This window comes from Magnolia sinica, chromosome 1 (genome assembly GCF_029962835.1).
Source record: "Magnolia sinica isolate HGM2019 chromosome 1, MsV1, whole genome shotgun sequence".
NCBI classification, from domain to species: Eukaryota; Viridiplantae; Streptophyta; class Magnoliopsida; order Magnoliales; family Magnoliaceae; genus Magnolia; species Magnolia sinica.
In genome coordinates, this window is record NC_080573.1 from 114593526 (window position 1) to 114614173 (window position 20648).

The 20648-nt window shown below is 41.5% G+C and overlaps 1 protein-coding gene across 1 annotated transcript in view; it reads left to right on the forward strand.

The window, feature by feature from the left end:
- The window catches only part of LOC131254853 (uncharacterized), a 32854-nt gene extending 13225 nt beyond the window's left edge, over positions 1 to 19629 (forward strand). The window contains exons 4-5 of the mRNA XM_058255556.1: positions 9905 to 9961; positions 19090 to 19629. Coding sequence (XP_058111539.1) covers positions 9905 to 9961; positions 19090 to 19335 — 303 coding nt within the window. The 3' untranslated portion in view covers positions 19336 to 19629. The remainder of the gene's footprint in view (positions 1 to 9904; positions 9962 to 19089) is intronic.
- Positions 19630 to 20648: the final 1019 nt, after the last annotated feature.

A 20648-nucleotide genomic window follows, 5' to 3' on the forward strand; every position in this document is an offset into this window, starting at 1 on the left:
CTTGGAGTATCGTTTGGTTTATAATTTTAACAGATCCAGCCCTAACCTGTGTAGGCCTGGACCCATGCAGATTCACCTTTACTTGAATGTTTGAGCTTTTATGTAGGATGTGGAATTAATATGGATTGTTTTGAATTAGTATGATCTAAAGCCTGAGATCTTGCATATCATATTTAATTTTCCATGTCCTGCATCAAAGAACCTCCACCAAATGATCCATCCTACGTGACTGTTGAAGGTGAGAATCTGACAGTCATGTCATGGCTATTACACTTGATGCAACCAATTATCAGTCGTGGATTGTTATTTTTAAGAACAACAAAGGAAATATGAGATATTGTTGCAATGACTTGCTCTCAATGGCATGCTTTAGCTTATCTCTATCAGTTTCACATAGAGATTGCCAATCTTTGGCAAAGGGATCAAGGAGTTCTTTGCAGGATTTCATCAAATATAAGAACTAGACACTTTTTTTACTTTGCAGGTTCTTGGGAGGGATTCATTCCCTCTTTAGAATCAGTATATAACTACATTCAAGGTGAGGCTAGTCAACAGGTCACCACTAATTGGGAGTAGTTTTGTTTTTCCATAGAGGTCTTTCCCTAGTGGTTAATTCAAAATCCTTTAAACAGCGAGGATCAGGGAAAGGATACAACCGCTCTACAGGCAAGGACAAATTAAGATGCATCGCTGTAGGAAAAGCAGACACATGAGAGAACCGTTCTGCCATGGGGTCCTGCAAACTTTTCTCTTTAACAACCATTACAGTAAGAAATTTGAGAGACCTTTGAGTCCAATGGGCTGGAGAAGAAATATACATTTTAATATACATTTTCTAAAGATATCACATATCTGGAGAGTCACATGCATCTAGCTTGGATATCATAACAACAAAAGGCCTTCTATCATCAATATACCCAAGGAATATGCTTTTTTGCAGCTTGGTAGTTAGTTTAGTGCGTACATTCTTAGTAAGATGAACGAAACACAAATGATCGAACACACAAAGTGAGTAATCTGGAGTGGAGTTGTAAAGGCATTCATAAGGGAATTTATTTTTCTGAACTTTTGATGAGGACATCGTGCACACGCACGCCCGCACACCACCACCCCTACCCACGTACGTACGCAGAAGGAGGACCCCACCATCGATCTGGCTCGATGACGATGTCCAGGGAGGGCCTCCTAGCTAGAAGACAAGTTTTGGTTCAGAAAAGTGGCCCGATAGTCAAGAAAAGTTCATCATAGGATCTCATGATCGTGGCCCACTTGTCGGATTGGTTTTATATTTTAGGTTTTGCTTATTATTATTATTTAGAACATCGTGAACGCTTTAGATTTCCTTGTTTGATTTTTATTTTAGTTTACTTCATTGCCAAGTAATAGGTGTCGCACATGGTGCGAGTTTTTGGGTATAGGGTTCTCCCTATAAATAGGCACCCCTTGTAGTTCTTTTCATTCATTGAAGTTAATAAAAAAATTCCTGCTTTATTTTTCTGCTCTCTTCGTGAGTTGTGGAAGAATTCAAAAGTGGGTGCGAAGCCCTCCCTTTTCGAAGGGCTAACTACCGTGGTGCGAAGCCACATCGATCCCCATTCACCCCCATCTTCCATCACCTTTTTTTCCATCTTCCTTCACCATCCGTACTTCGAATTTGTCCTTTTGTTGCATCAGATTTCTTCATTACAGCAGGTTTCCAGATTTCGGCTCGCAGGCGAGCTGAAACTTCGGTGGAGCACCACGCACAAACCGTACATTAGATCGAGCTGAGATTTGGGAGTTCTGGAGTCCATCCCTGGCCGACCAGGGCCAAGGTGGCCTTTTTCTGAATAGTGGGCTCCACACACGTGCGGCCGGGATCACACGCACGTCCGTCTGGGCCATTGTTGCTGTCCACACGCGGGATCATCTTTTGGTTCAGGTTTTTATCCTCTTTTATCCTCTCATAACCGTTTTTTCATAAATCCTAACCCTAGATTACATGATCCCTAATTGATTTGCCCCTTTTTATCACCTTAGGGTTCCTTGAATTGAAATTAGGGAATCCCTTGGATTAAGGACTGATTTTTATGCATGAGTAGTTGATTTTATTTCCCTTTGACATCGTTTGGTTTATAATTTTTATTGGTCCAGTCCTAGCCTGTGTCGGCTTGAACCCGCATAGATTCCCTTTTAATTGAATGTTTGGATTTTCATGTGGGATGTGGAATTTGTGTGATTGTTTCTGAATTGGTGTGATCTAAGCCTGAAATCTTGCATATCATATTTAAATTCACGTCCTGCATCAAATTTGGTATCAAAGCCTAGGGTTCTTGTAGGGGAATTCACCACATATTGAGGGTTTAGTTTGAGTCTTTCATGCATTCAGTCCATCATATATAGCTGAATTTTAGTAACAGTGTGCAGTCTCCTTCATATAGAGTCTCGTAGGGTCATTTAGTTTTTAGACGCATATAGTTGTCATAGAAGGTCCTTAAGTTGAGCAAGTCAGTGTATGCCTACACGTACGGGTCGCGGTTTCGGTTTGCACCCCACACTAAACATGGAGCAACTACAAGAAATAGTGGCCAAGTTAGCCCAGCAAGTTGAGTCCTTCAATAAGCATTTGGAACAACACATAGATAAACGCCTCGAAGAAATAGAGGCCTCCTTCAGGGCAAACCCCACCACTGGGGAGGATGCCCAATCTCAGGCAGTTGGTCAGGAAGTTAGACTAAGGAATTGAGGCGGTCAAGGAACTGGTCATGGGCGCATACCTGTGCACCCACCCCGTGAGGGACATCATGATCAATATGACCCAGATGCACAACTCCTCGAGGGAGTTAGGGTAGATGCCCCTACTTTTGATGGCCACTTAGACCCTAAAGCTTTTTTAGATTGGTTGGCGGATATGGACCACTATTTTGAGTGGTATGATATGTCGGATGCTCGACGAGTCCGATTCGCCAAGATGAAGCTTGTGGGTCAAGCAAAGAGGTTTTGGGCGACAATTGAGCGAAAAAAAGAAAGAGCGAGGGAACTCCCAATAGTGCATTGGGGAGAAATGAAAGAAACGCTGAAAGAGAAGTACCTCCCTTTCTCTTATCGCATGCGGTTGATTGAGGAGTGGCAGTCTCTTCGACTGGGTTTCATGAGTGTTGCTGACTATATGAGAAATTCGAAGAGTACTCGACCCGCTGTGAGGTTGATGAGGATCCCGTACTCACCCTTGCTCGTTTTAAAATGGGCCTCCGTCCTGACATTAGGAGAGAATTGCTCGCCAAAGACATAGACACTATCGAATAGTTGTACCAAGTAGTGTTAGATGTCGAGCAATACCTTAAAGCATCTGTGGGAAGGCGGTTTGACTTTCGCGAATCCGGTACTAAGGCCAACCCCTCTGGGGCTAAACCTAACACGGGATTCCAAAACAAACCTTCCCCTAATATTCAGCCCAGACCTAAGGATGATAAGGGTAAAGAGATTGTCGGGTCCAGTTCACGTGGAAGTGGGGCCACTAGGTGTTTTAGGTGTCAGGGGTTTGGTCACTTTGCTCACTAGTGCGGCACGAGAGAGGGCACCAAAGTACTCCTTATTGATGGGCAAGTAGAAGTATTGCCCCCAGAGAGATAGTGAGGAGGAGGAATATGAGCCAGTCGGAACCCCTAGTGATGAGGAAGAGGGAGCACAAGAGTCTGTGACCCTCGCAATTGTGCGTTGCGCCCTGGCTCAAGCCAAGAACACTGATGACTGGCGCCGCAATACAATCTTTTACACTTATGCAAAATGTGGGGAAAAAAACTGTAAGATGATCGTGGATAGTGGTAGTTGTGCCAACGTGGCATCGACTAGCACTGTGAGTCGTTTGGGCCTGAAGCTGGAAGCCCCCATTTCAGTCTCGCACCGCTGTCTTGTCCCTATTCAGTTTGGATCTTATAAAGACACAATTTGGTGTGATGTTGTTCCTATGGATGTGGGTCATGTAATTCTGGGTAGGTCGTGGCTCTATGACAGAGATGTTACCATATTTGGTCGTTCAAATGTGTGTACATTCTGGTTTGAGGGAAGAAGGTCAAGCTAAATCCTCTTCCACCCAAGAATACAACTGGAAAAGAGTTCACCACACAGTGGTGTGAGCGGCCCAAAAGAAGTGAAGGAGTCGAAGTCCAAGTCCAAACCGCTCCATATTTTGAATGCCAAAGACTTTGAGCGAGAGACGGAAGCGGACTCGATGATATACGCCCTTGTGGCTAGGGAGAGTGTACCAGAGACTAGCGTAGAGTTACCCACTGAGGCCATTCAGGTAGTACACGAGTTTCGCGATGTTTTTCCTGATGATTTACTGAATGAGCTTCCCCCTATGAGGGATATACAGCATGCCATTGATTTAATCCCTGGGGCAACTCTACCAAACCTCCCACATTACAGAATGAACCCGAAGGAGCACGCTGAGTTGAAGAGGCAGATTGATGAACTCCTAGAGAAGGGTTTCATTCGAGAGAGCATAAGTCCGTGTGCCGTGCCCGCCCTTCTTACACCTAAGAAGGATGGCACATGGAGGATGTGTGTTGATAGCAGGGCCATCAACAAAATCACAATCAAGTATCGATTTCCCATACCGCGTCTTGATGACATGCTAGATATGATGGCTAATGCTACTATCTTCTCAAAAATCGACCTCAAAAGTGGGTATCACCAAATCCGTATACGCTCTGGTGATGAGCGGAAGACGGCCTTCAAGACGAAGGATGGGTTATATGAGTGGCTAGTTATGCCTTTTGGGTTAACTAATGCCCCAAGCACTTTCATGCGTGTGATGACCCAAGTGTTGAGACCCTTCATGGGGAAGTTCCTGGTCGTATACTTTGATGATATCTTGATTTATAGCATGACTAAGGAGCAACACCTCAACCATTTGAGGCAGGTTTGTGGGATCCTTAGGGCCGAGAAGTTGTACGCCAACCTAAAGAAATGCGCGTTCTTGTCTAGTAGTGTGATCTTCTTAGGTCTTATTGTGTCAGCTGAGGGCGTATTGGCAGATCCCGAGAAGGTCAAGGCCATCGTTAATTGGCCTGAACCCCGCAATATTCATGAGGTGCGCAGCTTTCATGGCTTAGCCACTTTTTATAGGCGGTTCATTCGAGGCTTCAGTTCCATTGTGGCTCCCATCACGGACTGCATAAAAAAGGGAGAGTTTCAATGGACAAAGGCCGCCTCGAAGGCCTTCAAGGAGATAAAGGTCAAGATGACCGAAGCTCCAGTTACGCGACTTCCAGATTTTTCGAAAGCTTTTGAAGTCGCATGTGACGCGTCAGGAGTCGGCATAGGAGGAGTACTTAGCCAGGAAGGGCACCCTGTCGCCTTTTTTAGTGAGAAACTGAATGAGGCGAAGTAAAGATATTCCACCTATGACAAGGAATTCTACGCGGTAGTGCAATCACTACGCCATTGGCGACATTACCTGTTACCGTAAGAATTCGTCTTGTTCTCATATCACGAGGCCTTAAGATACTTGAACTTTCAAAAGAAATTAAGCCCCAGGCACGCTAAGTGGGTTCAATTCCTTCAAGAGTACACTTTTGTGCTTAAGGACAAGGCCGGTGTAGAGATTAAGCCTGCCGACGCGTTGAGTCGTCGAGTCGCATTACTCAGCTCCATGAACGTTGAAGTTATGGGCCTTGAGCGCATCAAAGAAGAGTATTCTGAGTGTCCAGATTTTGGAGTTGTGTATATGTCTTTATTAAAGAGTCCGTCAGGAGCTAACAGTGAGTATTTGATTTTGGACGGATATTTGTTTAGGAGTGACCGCTTGTGCATACCAAGCACCTCCTTTCGCGATTTTCTTGTCTGGGAGTTACATTCAGGGAGGGTTGCAGGTCATTTCGGTCGTGACAAGACCATTGCCCTAGTGGAGGATAGATTTCATTGGCCAAGCCTCAAGCGGGACGTGGCCAAAATTATAGGGCAATGCCGTACTTGTCAACTGGCAAAGCAGAGGAAACAGAATACAAGATTATATACACTTTTGCCAGTCCCATTCATCCCTTGGCAGGACATCAGTATGGACTTCATGCTTGGACTTCCCAAGACTATTCGAAAGCATGACTCCATATTGTCGTGGACCGTTTCTCTAAAATGGCTCACTTCATTCCTTGTTCTAAGACCTCCGACGCCTCTCATGTTGCCAAGCTATTCTTTAGTGAGGTTGTCAAACTGCATAGGTTACCAAAAACCATAGTGTCTGACCGTGACGAGAGATTCATGAGTTACTTTTGGAAGACGCTATGGCACATGATGAATACTAGGCTCCAGTTTTCTTCTGCCTACCACCCTCAGACCGATGGCCAGACTGAGGTGGTTAATAGGAGCCTAGGGAGTTTACTTCGATATTTAGTGGGGGAGCATACCAGGACATGGGACGCCGTAATACCCATAGCCGAGTTTGCATACAATAGTTCTGTCAATAGGTCCACAGGTCTAAGTCCTTTTGAAGTCATTACTGGTTATAAGCCTAGGAAACCTATTGATCTTATCCCCATGTCATTGTCCCATAGGCCATCAGAGTCTGCAGAGTCTTTTGCGCATCACATACATTTATTGCATCAAGAAATCAGGCAAAAGATCACTACTAGTAATGAGCATTACAAATTTTCTGCAGACCTACGTAGACGTTTCAAAGAGTTCAATATTGGAGACTCTGTGATGGTCCGTATCAGGCCCGACCGGTACCCTCCAGGGGCCGTTCGTAAGTTACACGCGCGTAGCGCTGGGCCCTTCAAAATTATAAAGCGAAACGGTCTCAATGCGTATGAGGTAGATCTTCCACCTTTCATGGGAATTAGTTCCACATTCAATGTGGAGGATCTAGTTGCTTTTCAGAGACCCACTGATACTTTGTCCAGCCCTTCGCCCACCCATCCTGATGTCCCAACCTTACCCTTTGATCCATGGCCTCTTCCCGACCTTTCATCCCAGCCTCTACCTCCCATACCTAGCCTTCACATACCCAAAGAGGGAATAGAGGATATCCTGGACCATGAGATAATTTCCACATCGGATGGCGGGTTTTAGAAATACCTAGTTAAATGGAAGTCACGCCCAACTTTGGACAGTGCGTGGCTCACTGAGGAGGAGCTTTAGAGACTTGATCCCGACATCCTAAAGCGGTTCAGGAGTTTTATTTCGCCAGTGGCGAAATCTTCACAGCCGGGGAGAGTTGATGAGGACATCGTGCACACGCACGCCCGCACACCACCACCCCTACGCACGTACGTACGTAGAAGGAGGACCCCACTATCGATCTGGCTCGATGACGACGTTCAGGGAGGGCCTCCTAGCTAGAAGACAAGTTTTAGTTCAGAAAAGTGGCCCGATAGTCAAGAAAAGCCTATCATGGGATCTCATGATCGTGGCCCACTTGTCGGATTGGTTTTATATTTTAGGTTTTGCTTATTGTTATTATTTAGAACATCGTGAACGCTTTAGATTTCCTTGTTTGGTTTTTATTTTAATTTACTTCATCGCCAAGTAATAGGTGTCGCACATGGTGCGAGTTTTTAGGTATAGGGTTCTCCCTATAAATAGGCACCCCTTGTAGTTCTTTTCATTCATTGAAGTTAATAAAAAAATTCCTGCTTTATTTTTCTGCTCTCTTCGTGAGTTGTGGAAGAATTCAAAAGTGGGTGCAAAGCCCTCCCTTTTCGAAGGGCTAACTACCGTGGTGCGAAGCCACATCGATCCCCATTCACCCCCATCTTCCATCACCTTTTTTTCTTCTTCCCTCACCATCCGTACTTCAAATTTGTCCTTTTGTTGCATCAAATTTCTTCATTACAGCAGGTTTCCAGATTTCGGCCCGCAGGGGAGCTAAAACTTCGGCGGAGCACCACGCACAAACCGTACATCGGATCGAGCTGAGATTTGGGGGTTTTGGAGTCCATCCCTGGCCGACCAGAGCCAAGGTGGCCTTTTTCTGAATAGTGGGCCCCACACACGTGCGGCCGGGATCACACGCACGTCCGTCTGGGTCATTGTTGCTGTCCACACGCGGGATTATCTTTTGGCTCAGGTTTTTATCCTCTTTTATCCTCTCATAACCGTTTTTTCATGAATCCTAACCCTAGATTACATGATCCCTAATTGATTTGCCCCTTTTTATCACCTTAGGGTTCCTTGAATTGAAATTAGGGAATCCCTTGGATTAAGGACTGATTTTTATGCATGAGTAGTTGATTTTATTTCCCTTTGACATCGTTTGGTTTATAATTTTTATTGGTCCAGTCCTAGCCTGTGTCGGCTTGGACCCGCATAGATTCCCTTTTAATTGAATGTTTGGATTTTCATGTGTGATGTGGAATTTGTGTGATTGTTTCTGAATTGGTGTGATCTAAGCCTGAAATCTTGCATATCATATTTAAATTCACGTCCTGCATCAACTTTGGTTGGAAAATGGGTTGAGACTTGAGAGGTAAATGGCAGTTTTGGTTACTTCACACCAATAGGTGAGGAACACTTCGAGGAGTTGAGGTAAGTTTAAGGGAGTTTTGTGATAGATATATGATATATCCCAAACATAGTTTTTATTAGACCCATGTGATTTTGTGATAGATATATCCCAAACATAGTTTTTATTATGTAACGGACCCATGTGATTTTGTCTTTACTCCCAAAATGGTCATAGAGTTTTGCGTACTCAATTCCTTGGTCAGGAAAAAACTTCATAATTGGATTTTAGTGAGTCAAGCAAATACGTAGTCAGTGGGGACACACATTGTACATGGCCTCTCGCCTCCAGGATCTAAAATGCCTACTTTGTTATTCTATTAAGTCTTTTCCTTCATTGATGTGATTGGCTCATTCATGGTGCTTGCTGCTTCCACTGGATTTGAGTTGCCTCATAACATGTGCATTGCAGAAGGACAATACCTAATTGTTAAGCTTCTCTCCATATAAAAGCATGTGTCATCAATGTGTTCATTTGTTGGACTTGTTTGTGGAACTAAACCATAATAAATGCATGAAACTTCCACTGATGATCTTATCTTTAACCGGTACAATCTTTATAGAAGGAGAGTGATGAACTGTTGAGCTCATGTACCTCTAAAATCTGAACACTGCCAATTGAAGGAGGAAAACTTTAAAAGTCTAACCACAAAATCTAGATTCTCACCTAAAACATTTTAAGTCATGAATTAGCAAAACATATTGATCCTGTAGGCTGCAAACAAGAAAACTTTTATGCTTTTAATGATCAAACTTTTGTTAATAACATGACCGTGACTCTTTTTTGGCAATTAAGAAAAAATAAGTTTTCACTTTGTTTTCTATAATGCTCTCTTAAATAAAATTCCAAGACATCATTTTTCTTGAACGGACGGTTCCAACACCTCGAATATAAATAGTTCTGAGCGAGAACATGCATGTGATTGCCAGTTGGACATTCACATGCACGTTTGCCTTCTTTGCTAAGGACGTGAGTTTGAAAGTCATTGGCTTCTTTTCTCATTCAAAAAAGAAAGGAAAAAAAAAAAAGGAAACGGAAAAGCATATGCGTGGAAATAATCTTAACACTAGAGAGCAAAAACCTTCAAATAAAGTTAGGCATGAGTTCTTTGCACAGTTTAACCCCATTACGATATGGGTTGCACTGTATCCATTGTTTTTTGGACCATTTGTGTATTTAAGAAGGAAATACTTTTTGTTTTTTTAATCTGGAGTCATTTGATTTCTGATTGTTTTAACCCGCTTTGTATTAATTTCACAGCTCCATTCTTATTCACATAAATGCAATTCACCATCATCATGATCATAGACTGTCCCTAATATTGGGGAACAGTAATGTGGTTACATATCATATACAATTTGTTTCCAGTTCTTAAATAGTTTAGGCTCCAGGAAACCTAACCTTTGGTTGATTGGTTTATAGGGACTTGGGGAAACATTTGGGAGGGTCACCATTGAAGCAATGGCATTTGGCCTACCGGTATTACAATCTTACACTCTTATTTTCTGTTTAAGTAGCATCTCCATCTTGAATTAATGTTGGATAAATTAAACATGTGTTATTCTACCATAGTTATTGATAGTACAAAAATTGATGCTTTTAGCATTGTTATCTGAAATTGTCTTGCTGTCCATAGGTTTGAATTCCCAATTGGTGGATTAGTGGCATGGTCTTGAGCAGTATTTTAAGTATCAACGATATCAGCTGATATATCCCACAATATATCTTGTATCCCACCTGTGCGATATGAAACACACAAGTAGTGGAATATATCCCATATGTTCGATCCAGTGAGCATTTTCAATTTTCATTATTATTTTTTTTTCTATAAATCATGTTAAATCAGTGTCAAATTGTTACAAATCCATGATTTTTCATGTTTTACATGAAAAATGATGGATTGGGAGCTTCGATTTCAAATTTTAGAGGAGATGGGCCGAGTTGCGGAAAATTGAAAAAAAAAATAATAAATCAAAATTTCCTAATTTCTCGCAAATTGGTAGCAATCTTTGTGTCCAATCATAAAATCAAGCATGTATGTAACCTGATCTAGTGATTCTTCTTTTTGCTTTTGAATGTATCGCTTGTGTTTCCACACATCTTCTTATATTTATAAATTATATGAATATACTTGCATCAATTCAGTTAGACAGCGCATAGATTAGGACCCCATACAAAGAAAACCTATTATGTGAACTTGTTTTTTGTAATGTTTTGGTTTATAAGTGTATTGATGTCTTTTTTAACAATCACTGAAGTTACATTGAAAAATTCGACCAATTTCCCAATGTTTCCCTATGTTTCCAACAATAGTTATACATCATGTTATACAGCCGATATATCTCATATGATAACCGATATGTATCTGTATCCCAAGGGTGCGATATGTAGCGCGATACTGATATTTCGAACACTGGAGGCAACTAGATCCATAATGATGGGGATGATGGTTCCCAAGATCTATTGGAATTTGGAACAACAAGATGCTTGCTACCACCTATACAATCAACAAGACCCAACTCCCCTCCTTGGAAATAGCTACCCTCTAAAGGTTTTAAAATCAATCTCCGTCTATTTATTGTTCCTCCAAAAATCTTTGGATGTGTGTGTTTTCTTCAAGTGTTAGGACCTTTGAAAGATAAGTTGGGACCTCAATCTTTGAAATGTGTCTTATTAGGGTATGCTAACGATCAAAAGGCGTATTGGTGTTATTTCCCTGTGACTAAAAGTAGGTATACTTCTAAAAAGAATTTTATTTCTGAAGATGTTACCTTCTTTGAGAACGTCCTTTATTTTCTTGTCACAACGACCACCATCCCCCACCTATGATGATGTTTTTCCTCTTCCCCTCATCTATCATTTTGAGTCCTGTCTAGGTTGAGTCTAAGTCAATGGAGAAGCCAGTGAAAGTGTACACCCGAAGAAGGACAAATAGGGACCAGCTCCCAAGGATGTGACCACCACAGATCCTTTGATTCGACTCATTTTTTTGCTTCTTTTTACTAGTTGCTCTTCGAAAAGCAAAGCGGTCATGTACTTCACACCAAATTAGTGATTTTGTCTTAACAATTCGTTTCCCCTTCTCTTAAAGAATTTCTTTCTTCCATGTCATTTTTGAGTAGAAAAGGAGAATGAGATTCTAGGTAGAGAGGTAAAAGAAGTGGAAGAAGAAGAAAGAGAAAAGAAGAAGAGTAGCGGAACAAAGGAGAAAATGTTAGGGCTCTATCAGCCCCCTTTCTGTTATTTAAAAGCAACTTATAGAAAATTACAATTAGGCTCTTACTAGACCACATGTCACATAAAAGCCCTTCCAACTATATTCTCAACACTTTGTATCTACTCTAGAGTTGCAGATGCATTGGCTGATCCTAGCAGCTAGGATGGAGGAAATGGCAGCTCTTGAAAAGCAGGGGACATGGGATCTGGTAGCATTGCCAGTTGGAGACATGTTGTTGGCTGCTGCAAATGAGTGGTGTGGCTAAGGGGTTCACCAAACAATTTAGTATGGACTACTGGGAAATCTTTGTTCACGTTGCCAAGTAAAATTATGTGAGTTCCATTGTCGCATTCTGTAACTAGCCCCTTCATCAGCTAAACATGAAGAATGCTTTTCCCCACAACAATCTTTTCAAAGAAGTGTGTCTCTTCCTCTTGGGTTTCACCCATCTGGAATGAAGGGGATGATTTGCACACTAAAAAACAGTTCTCTATGGACTCAGGTAGTCTCCTAAAGCATGGTTCGAGAAGTTTAGTTGAGCATTTTCCCAAATTGGTTTCTGTTCGAGTTCCTGCACCACCCTATGTTCATAGATAGTCATGGTACATCCATGACTGTCCTAGTTATTTGTGTTGATGATACTGTCATCACTGGTTATAATAATGTGGAGATACGATTGTCAAATCATTCTTGGCATTGTCGATATTGTGGGCTTGGGCCTGTTGAAATATCTCATTGATCTCGTTACAGAAATAGGGTTGTTGGTTGCTCATTCAATAGAGATTCCCATAGAAGTGAATCACCACCTCCACAATAAGGAATTAGAGGTACTTAGCGATTCAGGCATTGAATGACATTTAATGGGAAAGCTCATTTACTTAGCAATAACTTGTCTGAACATTGCCGTGCGGTGGAGTGTCACCATTCAGTTTATGTAACCCCCATATGCTTCGCTATTTGATGGCTACACCGGACAAGGGACAATTTTACTCCTATCATGGTCACTTTAATCCGAGTGACTATTCTTGCAGGCTGAGCAAGGTCTGCTATTGACAAGAAGTCCACAAGCAGTTATTGTGCATTTGTTTGAGACATTTTTTTTTTTTGTTGGAAGAACAAGAAACAAAATATGTTAGCTGGCTTCTCTGTTGAAGCTTAGTATCAATCAATGGCTCATGCTATCTGTGAAATTATTTGGCTCCAATCTCTACTGCAGGAAATGGGTTTTGGAGTTGCGACTTCAGTTCTTTTATATTACGACAATCAAACAGCCATCCACATCACCTCCAACTCAGCGTTTCCCAAGTGGGCCAAACATATTGAAGTTGGCTACATTTTGTGAGGGAGAACATCTCAAAAGTTGTTGTGCACCTCATTTGTCGGTTCAGCAACCAATTAGCTGACATTCTCACCGAAACCAATAGTTCCTCTCCTCTCCATGGGATAGTCTACAATTTGGGAATATGCAATATCTATGCCAGTGCGAGGGTTTAGTGTAGGAGATTGCTTGGATGTGTGCATAGGGAGTTTTGTGTGTGAGTATAAGTGGGAATGAGTCCTGTCAGTGCAGTGTGTATTAGAATGAGTTGTGTTGGTGTGGATGTATTGTGCTCAAGAGATCTCTGTAGCAAGAGAAGACATCTAATATTGAAGTGGGAACAAACATAATTCTTCAGCAGCTTTCTTCATATTGAGCGAGGAAACCGTCCCAGTGGCGGTATATTCTATACAAGAAGTATAAAGCACCACATATAGAATCATAAGCAACACTCAAAACCATTTTTTTTTTTTTTAAAAATATAAGGGAAAAAAAAAAAAAAAGAAGAAAAAAACAAAGAAAAAGATCAAAGATATGTTGTTGTCATATATGTTCCTTGAGTATTTGCACAGCAGGATGAGATGGGGTAGTGATGCAGGACAATTAATCACTTGCTCTAAAAGCTAGAACTGATAGGGCATGGCAAATTATTCTCTTTATCTCATAGTCTAGGCCCCAAATCCATGGGTTAGGTCCTTGGCCGAACCCTCCTCGTGGGCCCCAAATCTATGGGTTCCACAGGCAGCCCACCCCAAGTGTGCCCCTGCATCCAAGATGCCACCCCACTCGAGCCCGGTGTGAAAATGCCCTCTCATTAATCACCCCCGGTGAGGAGTCTTGAACACGTGACCTCCTGCTCTGATACCAATTTGATGTAGGACAATTAACCACTTGCTCTAAAAGCTCGAATTAATAAAGCATAGCGAATTAATCCCTTTATCTCATAGCCCAGGCCATCCATGGGTTAGGTCCTTGGCTGAACCCTCCTCGTGGGCCCCAAATCCATGGGTTAGGTCCTCGGCCGAACCCTCCTCATGGGCCCCCAAATCCATGGATTCCTCCTCACACAGGTCACCCACCTCCCACGGGCCCCAAATCCATGGGTTCCATGGGCCGCCCACCCCGAGTGTGCCCTTGCATCCCACAGGCCACCCCACACTAGCCCGGTGTGAAAATGCCCCCGCATTAGGTAGTAATGACCCCTCTCACATCCCCTCAACAAGCAATAGTCACCAACTAAACAACTGCCCTGGCTGAACTTAGATATTTCTCTCTGGAGTTTATAGATCCTAGTATATCTTCTTCTTCTTCTTTTGCTTTTACAGGTTTGAGGCAGCCATTGCATTTCAAAGTCTTTTGTTGTATTCTTGAACATAAATGTTCTAGCACTGTGATGCATAGATTAAGCAGCCTGGACATGACTATGGAGTACTTAGCCTCCCAATCTCTATAACTTTTGTTTGCATGTTTAGAGGTTTGATCGCACCATCAACATATCCACCCTTTTCCCTCCATTGAGAAAACTTCTTGCAACCAGTGTTCGAAATATCGATACTATCGGCCGATATATCGGCCGATATTATCGGTATCGGGCCCTAGCGAGACGAAACTCCTCCGACAACCCCCGGAAGATACCGAAAATCCAAAACTTCTGATATCGGCCGATATTATCGTCGATATCGCACCTGGGAGAGCATCATTATCCGAAAAAAATGAAAAAAGAAAAGAAAAGAAAAAAGAAAAACTTTTAATGGTAGATTTCGGTACCTGTAAAGAAGATCGCCTGATCGGAAGCTGTGTTTGATGGGCCATTTGAATCGAAGCCTCTGATTTGGAGAGATTTGGCCGCGAAATCCGCCGAAATCGTTGAAATAGTCGGGATTTGGGAGAGATTTTAGGGTTCCGGCGTCCGGAACCCTCTCTGCTTCGAAAAAAAAGGGCCCCGAGCCCTTTTACAGAAGAAGCGGACGGGTGGTGCATCGCACGTCACCCACGTGTTGACGTCACCAAGTTATGTGGGTCCCATCATGAGGTATATATTATATCCAAACCGTTCGTCCATTTGGCGAGCCCCTCATAAGGATTTATCCGAAAAATAAGACAGATCCAAAGATCAAGTGGACCACACTGTAAAAAAGCAACGGGATATTGAACGTCCACCATTGAAACCTTTTGGGGTCACAAAAGTTTTAGATCGTATGATATTTGTTTTTCCTATTCATCAAGGGCTTTGTGACCTCATGAACAGATTGGATGGAAAACAAACATTATGGTGGACCCTACGAATGTTATAACGGTGAGAATCATTGTCCTCACTGCTAATTGTGGTGTGGTCCAATTGAGGGTTGAATGTCACTCATTTTTGGATTCGTGGTCTAAAATGATCTCTCCAAATGGATGAACGGTGTGGATATAATAAATACATTATTGGTGGGGCCATGTAACTCTGATCTGCTTTGAACTGTTTGTACAACGTGTACTACGGAAGCGGATTGCGTACTGAGTAACTCAGTACCCCTAGCGTACTGAGTAAACTGTGTGGGGTCCACTGTTATTTTTTTATTTTATCCACTCCGCTAATCCATGTTAAAAGATAATTTTATGGCTAGATACCAAAAATGAAGCAAATTAAAATCTCAACTGGACCACACCACAGGAAACATTTTGATTGAACCTCTACCATTGAAAATTTTTTGGAGGCCAAAGAAGTTTTGGATCAAGCTGATGTTTGTCGTTTCTCTTCATCCATGTCTTTGTCATCTTATGAACAGGTTGGATGACAAATAAAAATTACTTTGGACCCTAGGAAGGTTTCAACGGTGGAAATCATTATTCCACACTGTTTCCTGTGTAATGGTCCACTTGAGCTTTGGATTTACTTCAATTTTGGTATAAACCCTTAAAATTAGCAGCTTTGGATTTATAAATGGGATGCATCATATTTAAATATATTTACCTTAGTTTAATAAGATAACGCATAACTTGGTACCTTACACAAAGGAAATTTATCATGTGCACTTTTTTTTTTGATATTTTATGATTTAAAAGTGTGTATTAAGGTCTTTTTAAATAATCCCCAAAGTTTCATAAAAAAATTCAACCATTTTGCTAATGTTTCCCTATGTTTTCCAAAAAGTGCGATAAACTATGCGATACAAACGATATATCCCGTGCAATAACCGATACGTATCTGTATCCCAAGGGAGCGATACATTGTGCGATACCGATATTTCGAACACTGCTTGCAACCACTCTAGACAAATTGTGCCATCAAATTCGAGCCTAGTTCTTTGTAAAGCACTTCCGTTGGAATTGTGCACCTTCTAGTTTGGGCAGTTGGACTCGAAATCAATGAATGATCTTCAGTCATGATAACAACTAACTGTAGTATGACTATGAGAGTCAATTTAACTTGGGGCACCAAATAATAGCTAACACCAAATCAGTACATACCAGCACAAATTCAGATGTATAGAGTTACAATCCAGAGAGAGCAGCAAGGGGTCAAGAAAAAGGTCTGGAGTGGACAGTAAAAACACAATAGCCTTTCATCACAGCAATCTCAATAGATAAATGGAATAAAAGAATTCCACTTCCAATGTCCATGGATACTTCATAGGATCCATCTGCAAGAAAATCATTTTGTAAGAAATCTCTCTCAACAGCACAGCATAAAACCTCTAATGTCCATCGATACTTGTCCAATCTGAATTTTCAGCCTCAATAGAGACAGATGTAACTCACCTCATCCTGTTGCGAAAATTCTAGAAAAAAATATGACAATTCTAAAGAGTTAATGATCTATCAGACCTTATGATCCTCAATCCAATCAATGACACTTGGGCATACGGCTACTGACGCTAGCAATATGGCCAGATGATATCGGCAAATAACCTTGGAGATTCAAATCTTCCAATCTGATTTCTCCCTCTCTGATATAAAGATGAGATATAGAATGAAAGGAAACTAGCAGGAACTGCAATGCTAGTAGGAAAAGAACAGAAAGGAGGATGTTAGAGTTGGTACGTATAGATGGGCCTCACACGATGAGACACGAATCTATTGATTATTACTTGACTCCTCCACTGACATCTACACCTCATTAGAGACATAATTATAGACATGGTTCTGAATATCAGTAATGTATCGGCCAATATGGTTGCATTGTATCTGCATCGGCCGGTAACGATACTCAATACAGGGTTGAAATGGCCCAATTCAAAGATCAGTAGGCATACCATAGCAACCCGCATCAACCCCATACCGCCTATAAGAGGCCCTTTTCAATTTTTGTAACTTTCTCCTCATATTTTTCATGTATTTTCTTCGTTTCAAGCATAGAGGAATGCTAGAAACTCATTTTCAACTAGATATAGGCCTCTCTTCTTCTTCTTCTTCTTTCTTCTTCTTCTCCTTCTTTTTTATTTTTATTTTTATTTTTATTTTTATTTTTTTTATTGAGAGAGAGAGAGAGAGAGAGAGAGAGAAGCACTAGATTTTAGCATGATTTGAAAAATTGAAGTGGAGATGGACTAATTTGATTGTCATGTTTTTAATGAAATATATCAAAAGAATTATGCATGTAATTACTTATAATAGTATGTTGTTCATTTTATTACAGTCGCTAATCTTTGTGATTGTAATCTCAGATAGAGGCATTGGTGTCACTATGATGTTCAATTAGAATATGTAGCAAAACCTATTATGATTAAGTTTGGCGATCAACCAAAGAGTTTCTGATTCTCATAAGTTTGAACACCAAATTTTAGAAGTCAAAAGTCTCAAAAACTTAGCTTTCATCAGGTTAGGCCAACAAGTAGCATTCGTACCAGAGAATGGTGTGGTACACCGCTGGTTAAATGTCAAAAGCCCAAATAAATGAGGGATTCTCGTGTTTCCCTTTATTTCCATTTTTCTGTTTTTCTTGCCAAAAAAGAATCAAGCCAGTATGGTCTATTATAGTTGGATACCCCTGTACTGTATCATTTTCAGTTTGAGCCATACGCCCTCCAAAACCAATTTTCAGACCCTTGATTGCAGAATTGCCAAAATTAAGAAGGAAAAAGATGATGGTATTACACCCCTAATAAGCAACTAGAACTCCTCGTTACTAACAACAGTGCAGACAAACCAATATGTATAGGTTTTGGAGCCAGCCAATAGATGCTTCGATACCGATACTTTGAACCTTCATTGTGGCATAGTTCAAAAACCCAAAAACTCAACTCGACTCAATGTCCAGTCAGGTCAGCTCAACTCGAAGACTTGAACGAGTCTTAAGCTGACTCGACTTGATATTATATAAATCAAAAATGAAGAAGATTTTAACTGGTAATGAATATTTTAAATTATTATGAAGTATTCATACATTAGATAGTCAAAGAATAACACCACTAATGCTTGTGGGTAGGTGATAGTGGGCTTGCGTTTCAAGTGATGAGATTCTGACTTCAACCCTTGAAGATGTTGTTTTTGCATCTTTACCGAGATACTGACATTTTAACTAGTGACCCTTGACAATCACGTGACTCGGTTCAAATCGATCGAGTTATCAAGCCAACTCAACAAGTCTTGTCGAATCTGGACCAAGTTTCCTACAGATTCAGCTCAAAATCTGGCCGAGTTGAGTTGACCCGTCTGAGATTCGAGTTGAGTCAGTGAGTTTTAGAACTATGGATTGTAGTGCTGACCTGTCACATGATAAGCTAGTAAATTCAGGGGGGAAATGGTAAAATAATCATATATAAGAACTATTCAGTTGCCTAAACTATGCACCAATGATCACTGTATGGTCACTTGTCCACCATTTATTCCCAACCGGCTCTTTAGATTTTGTGCAATCAAGAGTATAGGTGCACATTGGCAATCCTTCATGAAGGATCTTCTGATGCTGTGCTATCAACATCTTGTGGCAATCATAGTATATAAACTCCTTTCTGGACGGTCGATTGTCGTCCCACTAAGGGTGTACAGTTTCTAAACCAGATTGTACACATGCCAATCCAACTTCATGGTACGCAGAACAAAGCAGCAAGCGAGCTTCTAACCTTTTATTTCTTTTGTCTGGCACAGGTTCTGGGAACAGATGCAGGAGGCACGCAGGAGATTGTTGAGCACAATGTAACAGGTCTTCTTCATCCTCTCGGGCATGAAGGAACTCAAATCCTCTCCCAGAACCTCCGCTTTTTGCTAAGCAACCCATTGGCAAGGGAGAAGATGGGATCAAAAGGAAGGAGTAAAGTAGAGAAGATGTATTTGAAGCATCACATGTACAAGAGATTTGCAAGAGTACTCTACAAGTGCATGAGAATCAAATAGAGCTGTGTTAGTTGTGTGGAGCTGTTTGCACTCCCTTTTTCCGTGACGTGAACATACTGAGTTCTCCATACAGAACTGCTTCCGTGGCTATGGTTATTGATGGATGATATCCAAGTGGTTCTGTTATCAGAAAATGAAGCTTTTCCGATCGATTGAGATGCTCTCTTTCAATCCAGGTTTGGATTCCGGTTCATATATTTGAATTTCTTAGGAAGCAAAAGAAGCCGTCCAACACTTATAGATTGCTGCCATTGCGGCCTCTTGGAATAACAAGCCTATCTTTGAAATGGTGAAGTGGTGGAGTCAATTTCCGATCTGCTCATGTTCTGTTGCCTGTTTCATCAGTTAAGAGGCTGTGTATAGATGAAAATGCCAAGGGGAATTCGTCCTCTGAATCATTAGATGGGGTTTGGGACCCACATGTCTGAATTTGGTAATCTTTTCAACCCGACTGATTGCGTGGGTGACAGACATGTTTAAATAGAAGGGAAATGAAATGATAGGGCAGTTTCTATCATAAATATGATAAAGAGTAGCACTTAATGGATGGCCCATGGTTAAAAGGTCACCAAAACAGATGATGGTAGGCATTCAACTGGCAGCCTTCAAATGGACGGTAAAAACTACAAAAATAGCTAATGGGTACTGCAAGGCATGCATTGGAACATTTGACATGGTGGGCACTTGAAGCTAGATGGCAAAACTCGTGCATATTGGCATCATCTTTGCCCTTCGAGGAAGTTCCTCCACTGGGAAGGCAATGTTTGTGATAAATCCACCTCATCCATCTGTTTTTCTAGTTCATTTTAGAACACGAGACCAAAAGTGAGGTGGATCCAAAACTCAAGGGGACCATGCGAAAGGAAACAGTGGAGAAAGAAATGCCCACCGTTGAAACCTTCCTGGGTTCCACCTTGATGTTTACATGCCATCTAAACCGTGTATAAGGTCATCCCCCACTGGAAAATAATAATAATAATAATAATAAACAACTCTTTAGTCTGACACAACTTCCATGGCCATAAATGTTTCAACAGTGGTCATTCAATCCCCACTGTTTCCTCTCATGTGGCTCACTTGAGTTTTGGATCTGCCTTATTTGTGGTCTATATCTTAAAATGAGGTAGAAAAACGGATGGACAAGGTGGATTTATCACAAACATCACAGAGGACCCCACCTAGCTTCCCGGTGCAGGAACTACAAAAGCAATCCGCGTCCTGGCACCATTGGCACATCTGGCATATTTGGAGCTATTGAAGATGGACAATGGCACGTAGCAATGGTACATGCACATGTACATGTAAGGGCGCAA